At 41.4% G+C, this 21,732-nt stretch overlaps 1 protein-coding gene across 1 annotated transcript in view; it reads right to left on the reverse strand.

Annotated features, from left to right (window-relative positions):
* Positions 1–21,732, reverse strand: part of LOC124550921 (chymotrypsin-like protease CTRL-1) — a 155,786-nt gene that overhangs the window by 31,128 nt on the left and 102,926 nt on the right. The window contains exons 6-7 of the mRNA XM_047125718.1: positions 19,681–19,779; positions 12,696–12,892 (exon numbers count right to left, since the gene is read on the reverse strand). Of these exons, the coding sequence (XP_046981674.1) occupies positions 12,696–12,892; positions 19,681–19,779 (296 nt within the window). The remainder of the gene's footprint in view (positions 1–12,695; positions 12,893–19,680; positions 19,780–21,732) is intronic.

Below are 21,732 nucleotides of genomic sequence, written 5' to 3' on the forward strand. Positions count from 1 at the left end.
ATTACCCAAGGATTTCTACTAGCCCTTGTCTTTTTACCTACTTGATCCTCTGCTGCCTTCACTATTTCATCTCTCAAAGCTACCCATTCTTCTTCTACCATATTTCTTTCCCCTGTTCCTGTCAATTGTTCCCTAATGTTCTCTCTGAAACTCTCTACAACCTCTGGTTCTTTCAGTTAATCCAGGTCCCACCTTGTTAAATTCCCACCTCTTTGCAGTTTATTCAGTTTTACTCTACAGTTCATCACCAATAGATTGTGGGTCAGAGTCACACATCTGCCCCTGGTAATGTCTTACAATTTAAAACCTGGTTCCTAAATCTCTGTCTTGCCATTATATAATCTATCTGAAACCTTCCAGTGTCTCCAGGCCTCTTCCATGTATACAGTCTTCTTTCATGAGTCTTAAACCAAGTGTTAGCTATGATCAAGTTATGCTCTGTGCTAAATTTTACCAGGCGACTTCCTCTTTCATTCCTTATCCCCATTCCATATTCACCTACTACCTTTCCTTCTCTTCCTTTTCCTATTATCGAATTCCAGTCCCCCATAGCTATTAAATTTTCATCTCCCTTCACTATCTGAATAACTTTTTTTATCTCATCATACATTTCTTCAATCTCTTCATCATCTGCGGAGCTAGTTGGCATATAAACTTGTACTACTGTGGTATGTGTGGGCTTCATGTCTATCTTGGCTACAATAATGTGTTCACTACGCTGTTTGTAGTAGCTGACCTGACTCCTTTTTTTTATTCATTATTAAACCTACTCCTATTTGATTTTGTATTTATAACCCTGTATTCACCTGACCAGAAGTCTTGTTCCTCCTGCCACCAAACTTAACTAATTCCCAATATATCTAACTGTAGCCTATCCATTTCCCTTTTTAAATTTTCTAACCTACTTGCCTGATTAAGGAATCTGACATTCCACACTCCGATCCATAGAACGCTAGATTTCTTTCTCCTGATAACGACATCCTCCTGAGTAGTCCCCACCCGGAGATCCAAATGGGGGACTATTTTACCTCTGGAATATTTTACCCAAGAGGATGCCATCATCATTTAACCATACAGTAAAGCTGCATGCCCTTGAGAAAGATTATGGCTGTAGTTTCCTCTTGCTTTCAGCTGTTCGCAGTACCAGCACAGCAAGGCTGTTTTGGTTAATGTTGCAAAGCCAGATCAATCAATCATCCAGGCTGTTGCCCCTGCAACTACTGAAAAGGCTGCTGCCCCTCTTCAGGAACCACACGTTTGTCTGGCCTCTCAACAGATACCATCCCATTGCACCTACGGTAAGGCTATCTGTATCGCTGAGGCACGCAAGCCTCCCCACCAACAGCAAGGTCCACAGTTCATGGAATTAAAGACAATAACTGTCTTAAAAACTTCCATTGGAAAATTCTGTCATGCCTTGGTCTTCCTCCTAGAAATTTCTTCCACTGGCCATATTGAAACTAATCGCAGGCTGGATATGAGCCACAGGCTGCCTATTGCCCACCCATATTCTAAGGCACACCGGAAATAGTCACTCCAGATGTGGAATGGCTGCTTTCAGACAACACGGAGAGCACAGGGTGCAGACAGCTGCAGGTGATGGCTCATGTTGGTACTAACAATGTGTATGGATTTGAATTGGAAGAGATTCTCCCTGGTATTCCACAGCTAGCTGAAGCAGTAAGTACTGCCAATCTTGCTTGCAAGATGAACATTGAGCTCACCATCTGTAGCATTCTCAACAGAACTGACTGTGGTTCTTCATTAAAGAGCCAACTAAATCAGAGGCTGAAATGTACTGTGTCCCTGTAGGCTCCAGATTCCTTTACTTGCACCATAGAATGGTGGGTTTCCAGTTCCACTTAATAGTCCAGGGGTACAATACACACAGGAAGTGGCTACAGGGATAGTAGGGGCTGTGTGGAGAGGACTGGGCAGATTTTTATGTTAAAGGGTCTAGGAAAACTACAGAACTGGTGTCAGTCTAAAAGGATGCACGCCAAAAACAGGAAGGTGAACCTAACAACAGTAGATATTGCAGCTGTAAACTGTTGTAGCTATGTTGGGAAAGAGCTCCAAGTGCTAATAGAAAGCACTGAAGCTCAAATCATTATAAGTAAGGAGAGCTGGCTAAAGCCAGAAATAAGTTCATCCAAAACTTTTACAAAGGACCTAACCAAGATTAGAAAGCATTAATTAAATGCAGTTGGTGTTCAAGTGTTTATTGCTGTCATAAGTAGTTTATCTTATAGTGAAATTGAAGTAGTATGTTTCTGCAAGCAGGTATGGGTGGAGATTATACTTGACAACTGGATTAAATTAATATTTGGTTCCTTTTACTGACATTCTTGCCCCCCTCCCCATTCAGATACTACAGCTAAAGTAAGTGGTAGCCATAAAGTGTAACCTGAAATCATACTGAATGCATTATCACAAAATTAATTAGGTCAATTAGTTCAGGAGCCCACCTGAAGTGTAAATTGTTGTGAAAATATATTTGACCTCTTAGCAACAAATAATCCTGAGGAAATAAGGAACATCACAACAGATATAGGGATTAGTGACCACAAGATCACCGTAATGAGACTGAATACTGTAACATCCGAACCTACAAAAAATAAATGTCAAATACATCTATTTAAAAAAGCGAGTAAAAATTCACTCGACATCTTCCTAAGAGAGAGTGTAAACTCCTTCCAGCCTATCTATGTAAGTGTAGACCAGATGCGGTTTAAATTCGAAGAAACGTTATTGACGGCAATTTAGGCATACATAACCAAATAAATTAATAAGAGAAGGTTCTGATCCCCCATGGTACACAAAACAGGTCAAAACACTATTGCAGGAGCAACAAAAAAAGCATGCCAAATTTAACAGAATGCAAAGCTCCCAAGATTTATGAAGTCTTTTTATAGGAACTTAAAAATTTAGTCCAAACTTTAATGTGAAATGTTTTTAATGGCTTCCCCAATGAAACACTGTCTCAAAATCTGGATGAAAACCCAAAGGGATTCTAGTCATACGTAAAGTACACCAGAGGCAGGATGCAATCAAAATGTTCATTACACAGTAACAACACTGATGTTACCAATGACAGTGTCACTAAAGCAGAGTTACTAAACAATGGTGTACCTTCATTTATGACTCACGTGATTTCAGAGATCGCGCGTCCATACAGCTCATACGCCCGTTTATAGAGGCCACCTGGGTCGGCCCCCTGGCACGCTCTGGTGGGCCACCAAAGATACAATATTATTTAAGCAGCAGCCTATTCTGCAACCTGTATTATTGTTGTCAAGTCAAAGCGTTCAGTGCTATGCATAACCTGTACTTCATTGTATCTTGCTTGTACCATGCTGTATAAAGTACTACATTCATAAACTGTGTTTGTTCTTTCTATAGAAACTTGATGAAGAAAACAGGTTTACATTTCCTCTGTGTGTTAGTGTCAGTGCTCAGTTACCCGACAAACATCTCAATGAATAGCTCAACAGCAAGCTTTCGTGGAACAACAGCAACCTCTCACCACTGCTCTCAGTCAAGTGGTATCTGCTTGTTTGCAGCAGGTTACTCTCCCATCAGTGCAACCATCACCCGTTCTGGCATATGATGAATCAGCTGAATATTGGGACTCTATGAGAACAGTTACACCAACATTTCCAGGTTTTCGTAAGGGCCATGGAAACCTGCTTTCGCTGAGCATTTGTCAACTGTTGTGCCTACTTGCACCATTGCGAGAACCGGCCAGCTTATTATTTGATGAAATGAGCAAGCTTCTCTCAACATATTACTGTGACAAAACACATGTCGTTGTGGCATGTGTAAAATTTTACCATTGTCAGAAGAATTACATGGGTTGAACTGTCATCATATATTGGTTACTACTACCCATCATGAATCATACACTGATCACATGATGTGTGATGTTATTATTCATCTGGTCCCAGATACCAAAGTGCACTTCAGTGTGAGAATCTGAAGCTTATGGATGTGCTCAGTATGGCACAGTCCTTTTAAGTGTCACGGACTGCGAGCAATCAGATTGCTGCGTGGATGGAGATATCAGAAGTTGTTTAGTCAACTCCTGTTTGGCATGCTGCAAGCATTCAGGATGACAGTAATGCCGTTGCAGCAGTACAATCTTTGAGTTAGTGCTGCATGGGGCATCATCAGTTATGGTCACAGCAGCAACAGGTCACGTCACAAGCACGGCCACATGCCACATGCCCCCCTTCCGTCTTGTCCATACTGCTTCATCCAACATGAGCGTGAGGTATGTCCTAAGCAAAGGGCTGTTTACAACAAGTGTCAAAACAAAGGCTACACTGCATTGGGGTGTAACTGCCCTTGAAATGTGGCAGACACAGTAGTACCATTGGACATAAACTGTATCTCTACAATGACTGTCTCCCTGAACAAATTGTTTAGTGACTTGCATATGTTTAATAAACTGCTAAAAATGAAAATGGACATAGGAGCTGCAATGACTTTAGTAAACACACAAACATGTGTGGACTTGGGGTCTCCTCCCCTCACACAGGCTTCATACAAATTAATTAGCTACAATAAACAGCAGATTCCGATCCTATGTCAGTTCTCTGCTACGTCTCTTACAAATATGTTGTGGATCATTCCCATACCACAGACCTGTTTGGGTTAGATGCGTGTAACAGTTTTGGTTCCCTCATTGACAATGAGTTAAATACGGTGTCTGATCAAGTTCTGCATAGCTCGGTTGGGCTACTGGTTTTCAGGTCCACATTACCATGAAAGAGTCCACCCGCCCTCGTTTTTTTTTTTTTTTTTAGGAGCAGCAGGTGCCTATCACATTGCATGACTCTCTCAAGCCTGAATTAGACCATCTGATGTCACTCAATGTCATTTGGGCTATTCCTTCCAGTAATGGGTTACATCACTGGTCATCATTAAGAAGCCGACAGGTAAGCTTCAACTCCAGTGTCATGATTAATGCACAGTCCACAATAGATACATACCCTTTGCCCCACCCTGACAAACTGCTCACAAAATTATCAGGTGGCCACTACATTTCCAAGCTTCATTTGTCAGAATCATACCTCCAGCTCCCCTTACATGAGGCCTCTAGGCACGTTCTAACTGCCAGTACACCTTTCTGCATATACTAATGTCAAAGCTTGCCTTTTGGCGTCACTAGCAAGCCTGCTACTTTTCAGTGTTTTATAGAACAGCATACATCTCCAATTGTTGATGCAGCCAACCTCCATTAAGGAACTGTAGGCATTTCTAGGTAAAGTTGCATACTAGCACAAGTTTTTGATGGACACATCCACTGTTGCTCAGTCCCTGCAATCACTTTTGCATAAAAAATGTGGCTTTTTTTCTGGTCCCCAGCTTGTGACCGGGTGTTCACTTTGCTTAAATTGAAGCTTCAATCTGCCCCCTGTCTGGCCGCTTTTCAGCTGGGCCAACATCTCGTGTTGGCTACAGATCCCTCTCAGCAGGGTCTTGGCATAATGTTGGTGCACAAATACGTGGACAGGTCTGAACGACCTATTGCTTACATTTCTAAGACTTTAACTCCCACTCAGCATCGGTATTCTCAGATTAAAAAGGAGGCTTTAGAAATTGTATTCAACCTCAAGAAATTTCACATCTTCTTGTTTCATTCTAAGTTCCATTAAATCACAGATCACAAGCCATTGGTTGCTCTTTTTAATGCTTCAGTTTCTGTGCCAGACAATCCATCACATTGTTTAGAGCGCTGGGCTCTCTTTCTCTCCCATTATCATTATCAGATACATTACAACAGCACAACACACCAACACCAATGCCACATCTCGCCTTCCAGTCGGGCCGGAACCAGCGTTCAATCAGGACGAGTTGCTTGGTTTTTATATAGATACTGAGAACCAGAACGTTCTCGCATCACTCATGCTACAATAGCATCAGCCATCACTGCAGATGTTGTACTTAGTCAGTTCTTCTCTTTTGTGCTGCATGGTTGGCCAGAAGAGACCCCCAGGCAGTATCTCTGATCCCTTGCATAATTACTTCTCCCTCCAGCACTGGCTTTCTGTGTCTGATGGGGTTCTTTTGTTAGCTACAGAAGAGACTGCTCCTCAGGTTGTGATTCCCACTTCCATATGCCATAATGTGCTGTGGTTCTACATGTCTGTCATTGGGGGATCTTTCACATCAAAACTTTGGCCCACCAGCGTACCTATTGTCCAGGCATAGATGGGGAGATTACATGGCTTATTGGTTGCACTCACTGTGTTCAGCAACAAGTGGCCCCACAGGCATCATTCCCCCCTGGCCAATGCCACAGTGCCTGTGGGAGTGTCTACATGTTGATTTTGCTGGGGTCTTCCTAAATCAGTAGTGGCTCATTGTAGTGGATGTTGTTCCAATCTTCCCTATGGGGCACATTGTCTGTCCATGTCACAGCAGCCAGTATTTCTGCCCTGTCTAAGATTTTTGCAATTGAGGGACTTCCATCTACTGGATTGGCCCTGGGTGCGCTCTGGTCAGCTGCCAAAGAAATAGTGTCTGTTGCTACCTGTGGCTTAACATGTATGAGCAATCCATATTGGCTTGCCTTCCACATATTCATTTATAAAAAATTTTGTGACTAAAGCTTTATCGCTTGATATTTATTTTATACATGACTGCCAATTGGAATGTTTAATTTCTGATGAAGGCACTCATAGAAGTGCTGAAACGAGGTCAAAGACTTAATTTTTGTGAGCGAGGACTGTAATTATTTTTGTGACCAAGGACTGTAATTGCTTTAACTTTATTCATAAATGGTTGCTGACCATGCAGCCATGTTTAAAACTTACAGCACTGCTCTTGCTACACCTCAATCCATGAAGGACATGTCAAGCAGACATGCAACCTCAAATTCAGCACTGCAATTGTAAAATCACCCAATGTCATGGTAGCATCCCCATCTCCTCCTCCAGCTGTGCAACAAGCCACCAAACTTTCACCTCCCGGGGTGAAGTCACCTGCTACACAACCGCTTGTCTGGAAAGGATAAAAGGAATACTTCCACACAGACTTTTTATGTACCTCTGGGCAAAAAACATCTGAGTCTTCCTCTGCCAACCAGAAAGGCTCCAAGAAATCAAACAGAGGCAAACGGTCTTCTCCTTTAATAGTGTTGCCACATGATACCCTCACCCGGCCGACCTCTGTGTCACTGGTGTGCACTGCCAGCAATTTTTCTGCCCTGGACTCTGCAGATTGACAGAGGGAAAATGCCAACGCCTCTGTAGATCTCATGGAGCAGGATCCTCCAGCCTCTGCACCCTGTAGCAGTGAGTCTGCAAAGGCTGGCACTTGGCAACTGCCAAGGTGACATCCCTTCATTTTTTTCCTCCTCCCCATTCCTCGTCATGACTCTCCTCCAATGGTATGTTCGCAGCCTTAGGTCCAACAAAGAGGAATTACAGCTGCACTTGGAACTGCAGTATACACTAGTTCCTGGCTCCAGGAAACATAATTGTATCCTCATGACTGTTTTGACCTCACACATTTCTTACCAGTCCATTTTGATCTCCCCAATGATGGCATTCCAACTCTGGGGGGGGAGGGGGGTGGGGGCACATAATCCATCTTACTGACTATCCAGCTTATAGTGGAGGGGATGGGGTGGGGGGTGCATCATGATCCATTTCACTGACTACCCAGCTTCAAGTTGTTGTGGTCCACATTTTCCTTCCTGACTTGATCTTTTCCCTTTGTACTGTTTATATCCCTCCATTATTTGGTATCACCAGAGAAGACTTACTCCAGCTTATTGGGCAACACCCTCATCCCTTTCTGCTGCTCAGTAACTTCAATGTGCACCATCTCCTTTGGTGGTTCTCCCAGAACCTGTGCAAGAGTTGCCTTCTTGGCTGACCTTCTCAATCAACTTAACTTCATTTGTCTTAACACGGGAGAAGCCACGTTCCTTTCAGATTTCACACACACACCTATTCCCATTTGGACACTTCCTTCTGCACTGCTCAGCTTGCCTGTCATCTTGAGTTGTCCGTTCTCTCTGACATGTACTCGAGTGACCATTACTCATGTGCTATCAGTTTGCTGACTCCTATCCCACCTACATGCACACCCAAATGGCAGCTTTCTAAGGATGACTGCAGGCTTTACTCCTCATTGGTGACCTTCGAGAAGCAACATTCCCCAGTTGTGATGATCAGGTAGAACATCTTACAAATGTTGTCTTTACCACCACAGAACATTCCATTCCTTGCACTCCCTCTTTACTGCACCATGTCTCTGTCTCTTCATGGACTAAGGTGTGTTGAGATGTAATTCATGCATATAGATGTGCTTTCTGCATTTTTAATCATCATCCTATGAAGGTCAACTACATTTGTTTTTAACAGTTGTGTGCACAGTGTCATCACATTCTTCAGGATAGCAAAAATCTAGCTGGATTTCATTTGAGTTTTTTTATCACCTGCTATCTCCAAAATCCTGGGCTGTTATTTTGCAGAGATTTCGAGCTCCACCCACCTTGCCTTCCTCCATCAGAAATGAGTGGAGGAGGCTCAGGCGATACCCTTATCTTCTCAGAATTGTCAGTGCTACAACAATACCTTTACTATGAGGCAGTTAGACCATGCTCTCATTCATCCTGATCCTCCACCCCAGGGACGGACAATGTTCATATTATTAAGTTGCAGAATCTTTCTCTTGGGGGCAATCCTATGTACAATCGCATCTGGGCAGAGGGCATGTTTCCCAGATGCTGGCATGAAGCCATTGTCATACCCATACCTAAGAGAGTTAAGGGAAAACACCTTCTTTCCAGTAGCCATCCCATTTCTCTCACCAGCTCTGTTTGAAAGGTGATGGAATGTATGATTCTTGTCTGGCTGGTATGGTGGCTTGAGTCTCACAATTTATTAACCACTGCACAGTGTGGATTTCAAGCACGCCGTACTGCAGTTGACAATCTCATCACTTTGTCAGCCCATGTCATGAATGGTTTTCTGCAGAAATACCATATTGTGGCTGTGTTTTCAATTTGGAGAAAGCCTACAACACCTGGTGGAGAACTGGTATCCTCCATACTCTCTACATGTGGGGCTTCCAAGGCTGCATGCTGTGTTTCCTTCAGGAATTTTTAAAAGACAGTGTTTTCAAGGTATATATGGATCCTACCTTGTCAAACACCTTTATCCAGGAAAACAGTACGCCTCAGGGTTTCCTCCTGAGAATTGTCCTATTAACCCTATTATGGGCTATCTCCTGTTGGGCATCTCCAGCTCCCTTTCTGTTGACAATTTTTCCACTTCTTGCAGTTCTCCATTGACCTGGCTCCTTGATCAGCATCTTCAGTGTTGTCTCAGTTATTTCTGCTTGTGGAGCATCAACAATAGCTTTCACTTTTCCACAGACAAAACAGTTTGTGTGAATTTATGGCAGTGCAATTGGTTTCTTCTACCGTCTTTACATCTTGGGCCTGTTGCTCTCCCGACTGCTGAAACTATGAAATTTCTGGGACTCATGCTTGATAGGAAACTTTCTTGGTCCTTCCATAAGTCTTACCTGGCTGCCCACTGTAAGCAGCCCTTCAATGTCCTATGTGTCCTCAGTGGTAATTCCTGAGGAGTGTATCGGACCACCTTCCTCCATTTGTACTGGTCCCTTGTCCGTTTGAAACTAGACTATGGTCTTTTGTTTATGCATCTGCATGTCCATCCATCTTACACTGTCTCAATACAATCCACCATTGTGGTAACCATTTGGCCACTGGTGCCTTTTACATTAGCCTGGTTGATAGCCTGAATGCAGAAGCTGCCGAACTACCGCTGTCATGCCACCATGATTTTCCCCTCAGTAGATACACATGATGTTTGCCTGCCATGCCTGGCCACCCATCCTATGCCTCCTTCTTTGATGACTCCTTTGATTACCAGTATTGGTCACGTCCCTCTTCTCTGTTACCTCCTGGAGTTCGCTTTCAGCTATTGCTCTGACCGCTTAACTACATGCTACCTGCCACTTTCCCAGTGGGTGTAAACCCTTCACAAACTTGGCTATGTGCAGCGGCCTGTGTTTACCTTGGACTTCATTTGCTTCCTAAGGACACTACTCCAGCCTTACTCCAGCCTCGGTCTATTGTCATAAGTTTTTCAACCTTCACACAGAGCTTCGCAATAGTGCCTTTGTGTATACTGATGGCTCTCAGACTGACCACGATGTCAGACGTGCCTCCATCACAGGCACCGATGATTTTCAGTATCATCTTCCAAAACACTTCCCAATATTTACAGTGGAGCTATTTTTCCCTGTATCAGGCGACACAGTACATCTGGTGACACAGGCTTCTCAATTGTGTCATCCCCTCCAATTCTCAGTGCCCTCCAGAGCCTCTGCATGCTGTATACCATCCATCCCTTAGTGTAGCTGGTTCAGGAAAGCTTTCACTTGCTCGCTCATTATGGAGCCACTGTGATATTTGTGTGGGTCCCCAGTCACGTCAGTCTGATGGCAAACAAGTCTGCTGATGTACCTCGGTCTGCTAGTTCTTCCATTCCCTTCAATGATCTCTGTTGATGTCTGACAGCAGGTAGTGCCACTCTGACATCGCAACTGTTCTCCCCCTCATGGGAACAAGCTCCAGGGAATTAAACCTCTCCCAGTGGCTTTGACAACCTCCTCTCAGCCCCCTTGTCACAAAGATATCATTTTAGTTAGGTTGCACATTGGGCACAATCTTTTTAGTCATAGCTATTTGTTAAATGGTGATCCGCCATTACTTTGTGCTCATTGCCTCCAACCTTTGACAGTTTGCCATTTCCTTATGGAATTCCCTTTTTTTAAGCACTTACATTCTCATTTATGTTTGCCATCTGAGTTATCGGCAGTTTTTGGTGAACGACGAGCGGGCTTTCAATTGCGTTTAATTTTTATCCATTGTACCAATTTGGCAAAGGACATTCAACCTTCAGTTCAGGACCTCCATTGTCTCTATGGAATATTGTATGGAGCTTACTCCAAGTCCCTGTTTTTAGCTGTCTTTCTTTACATTGGTTGGGCTTAAAGTGTAGTTGTTTTTAACTCCTTTTTTGCTTTGATGTTCTACGATCCTGACATGGGTGGATATGACCCTAGTTGTTTTTGCGCCCTAAAACAAAACAAACAAACCATCATATTCAACCATTCATTTGTCAAAAGGTCCGTACCGGAAGACTGGAAAGTTACACAAGTCACACCAATATCGAAGAATGGAAATAGGAGTAATCCACTGAATTATAGACCCATATCGCTAATGATTATTTCCAAAGGATTTTGGAACATATATTGTGTTCAAACATTATGAATTATCTTGATTAAAGTGATTTATTGACATACAGCCAACATTAATTCAGAAAATGTCATACTTGCGAAGCACAATCAGCCATTAACACCCATGAAGTAATGAGAGCTGTCAACAGGGGATGTCAAATTAATTCCACATTTTTAGATTTCCAAAAGGCTTTCTACATTGTTCCTCACAAGCGACTTCTAATCAAATTGTGTGGCTATAGAGTATCATTTCAGTAGTGCAACTGAACTTGTTATTTTGTGTCAGAAAGGTCACTGTTCATTGTAAAGGCCAGAAAGTCCTAGAGTAAAACAGCTGTAAATCTGGGGTTCTCCAAGAAAGTGTTATACGTCCTCTGTTGTTACTGATCTATATAAATGATTTAGGAGACAATATGAGCAGCCCTCTTAGATTGTGTGGAGATGATGCTGTCATTGATTGTCTTTTAAAGTCATCAGATAATCAAAACCAACTGTAAAGTGACTTAGACAAAAGTATGGTGCAAAAGTGGAAATTGACTCCAAAAAATTGAAAAGTATGAAGTCATCCACAAGAGCACAAAAAGGAATCCACTACATTTCAGTAACACAATATAAATTATACAAATTCAAAGGCTGTTAATTCAGCTATATGCTTAGGGACAACAACTACAAATAACTTAAAACTGGAGTGATCACATAGATAATGTTGTGGGGGAAAGCAAACCAATGACTGTGACTTATTGGCAGAACACACCACCTTCTTCTGGAATATTGCTGTGTTGTGTGGAATCTGCACCAGATATCATTGATGGAAGATTCAAAAAAGTTCAAAGAAGCACAGCTCATTTTGTATTAGCTAGAAATAAGGGAGAAAGTGTTTCACATATGATAAGTAAACTGGGGTAGCAATCATTAAAATAAAGGCTTTTTTGCTGCACCAGGATCTTCACATGTAATTTCAATCACCAACTTTCTCCTCAGAGGGTCAAAACATTTTGTTGGCACCCACTTACATAGGGAGAAATGATCATCATCATCATAAAATAAGAGAATCAGAGCTCACATAGAAAGATTTGCTTGTTCATTTTTCCCATGTGCTATTCGAGGGGGAACAGTTGAGAAACAGCTCGAAGGTGGTTCAATGAACCCTGTGCCAGGCACTTAATTGTGAATTACAGGGTAATTGTGCAGCTGTAGAATGTAATTCTTTGCTGTACTCCATCAAATAAGAAAAAACCAAGAAGACAACCTAATGGAAGGCAAGTCGATGATGTTAAAAAATCTGGTGGAGCTACAGATTGGATATCTGAGGACCATAATGTACAGAAAAGTCTAGAATAGTGCTTTGTCCAGCTGTGGCTCACGGCTGTGATTTCATCGTGTTATATATACATGTCAGTATCTACCTGATAGTATCGCATTCTCGTCGCACCATCCAACAGCACGAGCGGTGCACCTCCGAAGCCGGAGCAGGCATCACGCCCCTGCTCTCCCCCCACACACAGCTGGTCATTGGTGACAGGCAGCTTGGAACTGTAGATCTGCCGGCACTGGTCCAGTGCTACAATGGGCAGCTCCAACTGCTGCTGCCTCGCTGGTGTCCCTGCAGCACAGCCACCGGCTTTAGTCTCTCATCTGGAAACACAGCACTACTTCATACAGTCTATGGAAAATCACTGTAAGGTGAGGGGAAGGTGGCCACAGGCCTACACTTGTACGAGGGTTGTTTTTTAAGTAAGGGCCGTTCGCGCGTATAGTCCCGTAGTTCGCGGGGACGCTGCAACAAGCCACCACTCCACTTGCCGGCATCCTTCCCGTTCACACTGATGCAAGTTGCAGCTCTGTAGCTGACGTGTACGCATCGCTGTGCTACTTTATAATGTTTACGATTATTGAATCGCCCGCCGCATGTGAGATACGGTCAGTGATACGTTTCTTCACTGCGAGAAGCCTATCAGCTGCAGAAATTCATCGTCAGTTAACAGAAGTTTATGGCTTGAATGCAATGAGTGAAGGTAAAGTGCATCAATGGGTTAGAAAGTTATGAAATGGCCATCAAAACGTCCATGACGAAGAACGCTCAGGCCGGCCCTCTGTGATCACTGATGATTTGGTGGCTACAGTTGAAACAAAGATTTGTGAGGACAGAAGATTCACAATTTCCACTCTTTCTTTGGAATTTCCACAAGTTTCAAGATCATTTTTGTACAAAATTGTCTGAAAACCTAAACTTTAAGAAACTGTGTTCTCGGTGGGTACCCAGACTCCTCACAGAGGACCACAAAGGGAAGAGATTTGCCACTTCATTGGACTTTTTGATCCGTTGCGAGGAAGAAAGGGGTGACATGTTGAGTCAAATTGTCACTGGAGATGAAACATGGGTATCCCATATCACTCCCGAAAGCAAGCGACAATCGATGGAATGGCGACACACAACCTCACCCGTCAAGGTCAAAGCCAAACAGACGCTGTCAAAGTGCAAGATTGTGGCAACTGTGTTCTGGGACCAGCGCGGTGTTTTGCTAGTGGACTTTATGCCACAAGGAATGACAATCAACTCAGATGCCTACTGTGCAACTCTAAAGAAGTTCCGCAGAGCAATTCAAAACAAAAGGTGCGGCATGCTGACAAAAGGAGTTTTGCTCCTGCACGATAATGCTAGGCCTCACACCTCTCAAAAGACTCGGGATTTGATTGATTCTTTTGGCTGGGAAGTTTTGGACCATGCACCATACAGCCCCGACCTTGCTCCTAGCAATTTTCACCTTTTCCGGTACCTGAAACACCATCTTGGCGGGCAGCGCTTCAATGACGACGATGAAGTGAAAGCGGCTGTGAACTCTTGGCTGTCGGAGCAGGCGGCCGAATTCTTTGAAGAGGGAATTAAAAACTTAAATAAACAAGGCAACTATGTAGAAAAATAGGTAAAAGTGTGTAGAATCAGAAAATAAAAGTTTTTTTACAAAAGTATTTGTATCTTTTTTTAAAAATAAAAACGGCCCTTACTTAAAAAACAACCATCGTAAAATGTCTCACACAGCTCTTTCATAGGAAAAGTGTGAACTCATTTGGCTACTGGTCATTGTATTGTGATGAAGTCCCCTAATCAACTAGTTAATTAAATAAATATATTCTGTTAAATACTTGTTTTTGAGTTTAGCTTACTATGAAATTGAAAAATAGATGATAAACAGTTCAGACAAGAAGAAAACAGAAGCTTTTGAAATGCAGTGCTACAGGAGAATGCTGAAGAGTATGTGTGTCAATTGGATAACTAATGAGAATGTTCTGAATCATATTGAGGGTGAAAAAGAAGTTTATGGCACAACTTGACTAAAGAAAGGGATTAGTTAATTGGACACATCCTGAGGCATCAAAGAATCATCTAAATATCCCTGTAATAGACCTAGAAGCAAGACCTGTCCAATACATCCTCCTGCTGCCTCCTACTCCAGTCCAGTCACAGGCATCACCTATCCCATCAAAGACAGGGTTACCTGTGAAACCAGTCATGTGATCTACAAGCTAAGATGTAACCACTTTGCTGCATTCTGTGTGGGCATGGCTACCAACAAGCTGTTTGTCCACATGAATGGCCACCGACAAATTGTGGCCGGCAATGATTTGCACTTCAGTAAGTACTTCACAATCTGTGCCATCAAGATCCTCCCTGCCAACACCAGCTTTTCTGGATTGCACAGGTGGGCATTCTCCCTGAAATGTATCCTACGTTCCCGTAATCCTTATGTCCTCAGCCTTGATTAGTCATTGTCCTTCACCCACCTGTTCCCTTCCCTGTTCCCACTCCAGCACTACACAGCCTTCTATTTCACCAACACACCCACTGTCTTTTTACTTCTCTGCTTTTTCCATTGCCCTCTGTCTAACTTCCCAACTGCACCTAGCTACCAACCCTCTCCTCACCTCATCCCTGTATGCTCCCACAAGCAGCACTTTACCGTCCCCCACCCTTACCCTGCTATCCCTCCCTCTTTGCCCCAGCTACTTCCTTACCCCCACCACCCAGATCACTTCTCCCATCACACACAGTTGCTTGCAGTCAGGCCTCCGCACCCAGAGACAGTGGTCGTGTGTGTGTGTGTGTGTGTGTGTGTGTGTGTGTGTGTGTGTGTGTGTGTGTGTGTGTGTGTGTACTTTAGAAGAAAGCCTTTTGGCCAAAAGTTTACCAGTTTCACAGTCTTTTTATTGCGCCTGTCTGTAAGTCAACGTCTCCACTATATGGTTAGTAGCAGTCTATCCTTTTCAAATCAATAGTCAAAATATGGTTTATAAAAGTGGAAATTTATAACATTTATAATAGTTTACCAGAATTTAACCAAATGAAAACTCATTATCATCTTGTAAAAGTAATGGTACATAAAATTAATATGAATGATAAAAAGCAAAACAGTAAACTACCTTAATGAGTTGGTTAACATCACAAGTTATTCAGGTGCCAGCTGTGTTGGGCACAAGTCTGTGTGAGTTTCTAATCTGAAGTAACTTGTAATAATTAGTGGGAGTCTGAATTTGTGTAAAGAACAATGAAGACATTGATAATTAATGAAATATAAAGTATGACTCAATGGAATTAAAATTTTATTTGGAAATGAAAATCTTGTCATGAGGTGACTATTTATGAGGTGGGTTGAACAAGTAAGGTGACTTTATATTTTTTTGAAAAAATATTTATTCATTCATCATTATTCATGCTGTCCCCTTCGTAGCAATCTCCCCCCCCCCCCCCCCCCCCAGATACAATACACTTATGCCAAAACTTCTTCCAATCCTTGAAGCACTTCTCATAAGCACTTTTCGGTACAGCCTTGAGGACTTTCAGCGATGCAATTTTTATTTCCTCAATTGTTGAAAATCTTCATCCTTTCACAGGTCTCTTCAGTTTTGGGAACAGGAAAAAGTTACAGGAGGCCAAATCTGGTGAATATGGTGGCGGAGACATGACTGTTGTGTTGTTTTTGTCCAAAAAATCTCTCATAAGCAATGATGAATGAGCAGGAGCATTGTTGTGAAGCAAAAACCATGAATTGTTTTTCCACAATTCCAGACTTTTTTGCATATTGCCTCTCACAAATGGCCATAACATCAAAGTAATACTCCTTATTGACTGTCCGACCTTGAGGCAAAAATTCATGATTGAAAAAAAAAAAAAAAAAAAAAAAAAAAAAAAAAAAAAAAAAAAAAAAAAAAAAAAAAGAAAAAAAAAAAAAAACTGTGAGCAAAACTTTGACATATGATTGAACTTAGCGTGCTTTTTTCAGTCTTGGCTCTCTGGGAAGCTTCCATTGGGACAATTGGGCTTTGGTTTTGATGTCATGGCCATAAAGCCATGTTTTGTCACCAGCTATGACCCCTTTGAGCAAATCAGGATTATCATTGATGTCATTCAAGAGTCCCTGAGCGATGCTCATGCGACAGTTCTTCTGATCAAAACTGAGATGTTTTGGGACAAACTTCACTGACGCACGTCTCATGCCCAAAACATCCAAAAAAATTGAAGGAGGTGACCAATATGCCAACATCCTCAGCAACTTCTCTTATGGTAATTTGACAATTTTCTTCACAGCTTCGATGTTATCATCTGTTGTTCATATGCGGGGGATCCACAGTGAGGTTTGTCATTGGCAACTACCTGGCCATCTTGGTAGAGCTTGTACCACTTGTAAACTTTTTTTTTTTTTACTTAAGGCAGACTCCCTGTATACCATTGTGAACATGATTCCATTTTTCACACAAAATTTGATGCAAATTCTTTGCTCCATTTTTTATAGTAATCAAAAATTGCTCAGCACACTAAAACACATCTAACCTTTCTATCTGTTAAAAACAAATGAAGTATACTGTACACTTGAAACTGTGAACATATGTTTGAGACATGTCACCTTACTTTTCGAACAGCTCTCAAATAGCAATCAGAAACTTGTGTAATGAAGTGGAGATACAAATAATGTAAGGAGTGAAGGCAACAACTCATCATAAAATATATGTAAGGAATTCAACATTGACTGCCTTATCTATAAAAACTGAGAGAAGCAGTTCCTTCCAGAGTTCACATAATTTAGTATTCTAGCATTAACTCAAATAATGTATGAGTGTAATGTGTGAAAACTTGCATAACAAGTTAAAAGTCGAATATTGGTACATTAGTTCACTGAGTAAGTTAAGAGGCAGAAACTTACAATGCGAAAAATCAAAAACAAAATGATTTGGTGGCCCTTATTTTCTGGCCAACACAATACTTGAAATTATGCTCCACTTGGATTATGTTTATAGATAAACACTTCTTGAAAATGAGTGACCAAAGCATCTGTGAGGCAAATAGTCCACCAACCTTGACCAATATACACACACAAATCTTTAACTTGTCAATATTATGTACTAATCATATTCACAGAAGCTGAACTGTGCAAGTGGGGATTTTACCTGAACACCCTTCAGTCACAAACTCTTCTCAGCTTCCATTAGCTTCTGTCCTTCACCTGCCTCAATCCCTTTCCTAGTCCCCAGTTTTCCCTGCAATTGCTGTCTCTCACCAACCATGATCTTGCACCAGGTTTCATCTTTCTCTCTATATTACACTTATGTTAGAAGTGTAGGTTTACATATACAAGGGCCACTTTCTAAGCTCTTATAAAAACAGTGAAAGGGATAGTTTTTTGAAACATATCATTTGGGGAAACATCAGACATTTAGACTGACATAAGCTACATATTTTTTAATATATATAACATATAAATATAGATATCGATGATAGGCATTGAAAGCCTTGTAACTCCATTTTGTTAAATTTTAAAGGAGAAGCAAAAACAATTTCTTAAAAAGTAATATAAAGTGATACAGATGAAGTTTCTACATGTTTTACTATATAGGAGCCTAGTTATTGACAGATGAGAGAAATCCATATACTTTCAAATCTCTCTTTCATAACAAATTACTTGTTATTGGAGTTTAGATGTTTTCACAGCCAGATGGAGTTATCAGGTTTTCATTACCTACCACTGATATATATCATATAACAGGCAAATGTGGACAGCAAAAATCTTGAAAAGTTCTTGACCAATTTACTTCAAATTTTTATATGATACTCTAATAAACATTTGGGTGGACATAGGCTATATAATAATACATATAATACCCTGTAACAGGCAAATGTTGGTAGCAAAAGTCTCGAAAGGTTCTTGATTGACGTATTTCAAATTTTTAGATGATACTCTTGTAAACAATCAAACAGACACAGGCTATATATTTTTGTAAACAACAATGGACAGGTTTTTTATTAAAACAATCTGTGAGGGGGGAAAAGCTGTGCTATGATGTGCAATGAAAATGTATGGTTTTGGTTTCTTGAGCAGTCCGTTTAAACTATGGTAGTAGGGCATGTAAACGATGAGACAAATTGCTTCTGCAACATATATTCTTTCTCTATTATATAGCTTTAAACGAACATTGTGTTGTGACTCGCTGATCTTTCAAAGTGCCGCCGCGTAGTTACTTGCGTCCTCTACATGCGGCGCTGTCTGCCAGCCATGCAGCAGCAGCGCCACCTAAGCGTTCAGCCAGCCAGCAGCTGTTAGACTCAGACTCAGTTGTGATTTGACTGTTAAAGTGACACACGTCTTACTCTGTTTACTTAATCTGTGACTTGCACGTATTGTGTTGTCCTTGAAATATATTTGCTCAACTTAAAGTTATAACACATTGTATGCGTAACTATGTGCTGTTTTGTTTTCGTCCCTGCAGTCAGTTTTAACAGAAAACGAGACAGTACTGTTCATAGCTTATTGACTGATGATTAGACTACAACTACAGAATCAGGATTGTCCGAAAGTTGGTAATCCTACACATTTGCAGATTAAAGCTATGCAAAACACTGTCATTGAAGCTACTATCCTCACAGGTCCTGCAGTAGGAGAGGTCTCTCGCGCCCTCGATCCAAATGATCCAAACAGATTTACTAATTCATTTTAAGCAATTTCAGTTCTCAATCAAGGTTTCATTGACAACAGCAATAGCAATATACAAGGCTTAAGGCCAGGGAGATGAAAGATAAGGAGGAGATGGACAGAGAGACTGGGCAGAAGGTGGTTATGACATATGTGCAATTCCCATATATGTGATCTCTCCCTCTTTTCCGATCTTCCCCAAACTAATTCCATCCCTTTCTCCTCCCTAACAAATGAATATGCAAAATTCAAAATATGTGAATAATATTTTCTTCTTTTAAGTTTTTCTGTTGGCAGTACTAGGAATTTTACTTCCTGATAGTAAGTGGTTGCTTGACTTATTACAAGTATACCCCATCGGCGATAATAGATATTTGTAATATTCCTGTAACTAAAAAATGTCACTATTTCTATATCTTACTTAACTTACCAGTTTGCCCAGGAAGTTTGCCCCAACCAATGAGTCGACCTCTTCTTCCTTGTAGAGGTACATCTCCATTTTGAAGGATGCATATTGGTTGTGCAGCTACTGCAAATTAGAATAGCAGTAATGTGAGCACAGAGCTATGTTATTTGGATGAAACTCAGTCCATTGAATGTACATTGAAAATAAATTTTCTGGTGAACAAGAAAACTGAGATGACATGAATGTGAAACTATTTGAAGAGAAATATATGACTGCATTCATTGTGGGATCCTGAATTTAATTTGCTTAAGTTGCATCAAGTAACATTTCAAGCACCTTCTCTTTACTCATAGATAAGGATCTCCTTAGGCATTGGGCTAGGTGGTCTAGTGGGCTGAAAACTGGAAGGTTTGTGGGATCAAATCCTGGTCAGACCACAGAAATTTTCAGTTGGTACTTCTTAAGTAATAGGACCCAGTACGTTGTCTTCGATGGTGAGTGTTCATCGGAGGTGAGGGTATCATCTGGAGTGCCCCAGGGAAGTGTGGTAGGTCCGCTGTTGTTTTCTATCTACATAAATGATCTTTTGAATAGGATGGATAGCAATGTGCGGCTGTTTGCTGATGATGCTGTGGTGTACGGGAAGGTGTCGTTGTTGAGTGACAGTAGGAGGTTACAAGATGACTTGGACAGGATTTGTGATAGGTGTAAAGAATGGCAGCTAACTATAAGTATAGATAAATGTAAATTAATGCAAATGAATAGGTAAAAGAATCCTGTAATGTTTGAATACTCCATTAGTATTGTAGCGCTTGACACAGTCACATCAATTAAATATTTGGGCATAACATTGCAGAGGGATATGATGTGGGACAAGGGTTCATTGGTAGAATTTGGGGAAGATGTGGTTCATCTGTAACGGAGACCGCTTATAAAACACTAATACAACCTATTCTTGAGTACTGCTCAAGCGTTTGGGATCCCTATCAAGTTGGATTGAAGGAGGACATAGAAGCAATTCAGAGGCGGGCTGCTGGATTTGTTACTGGTAGGTTTGATCATCATGCGAGTGTTACGGGAAAGCTTCAGGAACTCGGGTGGGAGTCTCTAGAGGAAAGGAGGCATTCTTTTTGAGAATCGCTACTGAGGAAATTTAGAGAACCAGCATTTGAGGCCGACTGCAATACAATTTTACTGCCGCCAACTTACATTTTGCGGAAAGACCACAAAGATAAGATAAGAGAGATTAGGGCATGTACAGAGGCATATAGGCAGTCATTTTTCCCTCGTTCTGTTTGGGAGTGGAACAGGGAGAGAAGATGCTAGTTGTGGTACGAGGTACCCTCTGCCCCACACCGTATGGTGGATTGTGGAGTATGTATGTAGATTCATGGGAGGGTCCAAACGTCATCCTCCTGATTGCAAGTCCTGTGTGCTACCCACTGCACCACCTTGCTCAGCGTGAAATTTTCAGTCTGCCTTTGATCTAGTATTCATCTCTCATGATGTAAGGAGTTGGCAGGGACAATACATGGTTTGGGTGCCACATTAAAGTGTAGGTCCTCTTCCTCCAGATGGATAACTGGGCTAAATTAGGGATATGCAAGTTGCTGGAATGTTGTTCAATTGAAATATTTGCACCTGACCATAGAGCCACACAAAAGTGTTATTATTACTGTTATTATTATCATTTCCAAATAATTATTACTATAATTACCTACTAAAACATTTTTTCATGAACTGTATTCTTTTATGCCATTTTCTTTACTTATAGCTTTTTACAGTTTGACATAGCTTTTTACTTGGTCTCAAATTACTATGAGGACAGCACACAGAGTGTTCCATTTACAGCTTAAGCCTTGGAATCAATTTTACATACATATGACATAGACCAACTGTCATCTTGGATCCTGTAAGTCATCAATTTTAAAAGTTGAACGGGTCAGTTTGCAATTTTCAGAGTCTCCCCTGCAACACAGCAGTATATTGTGAGTGATTAATGCATGCTTGTAATGAACAGCAAGTTATGAAGCATATTGGCTATGAACCAGAACAGAGCCTCTGAAAATAATCATG

The sequence above is a fragment of the Schistocerca americana genome, chromosome 9, assembly GCF_021461395.2.
Source record: "Schistocerca americana isolate TAMUIC-IGC-003095 chromosome 9, iqSchAmer2.1, whole genome shotgun sequence".
NCBI lineage: Eukaryota > Metazoa > Arthropoda > Insecta > Orthoptera > Acrididae > Schistocerca > Schistocerca americana.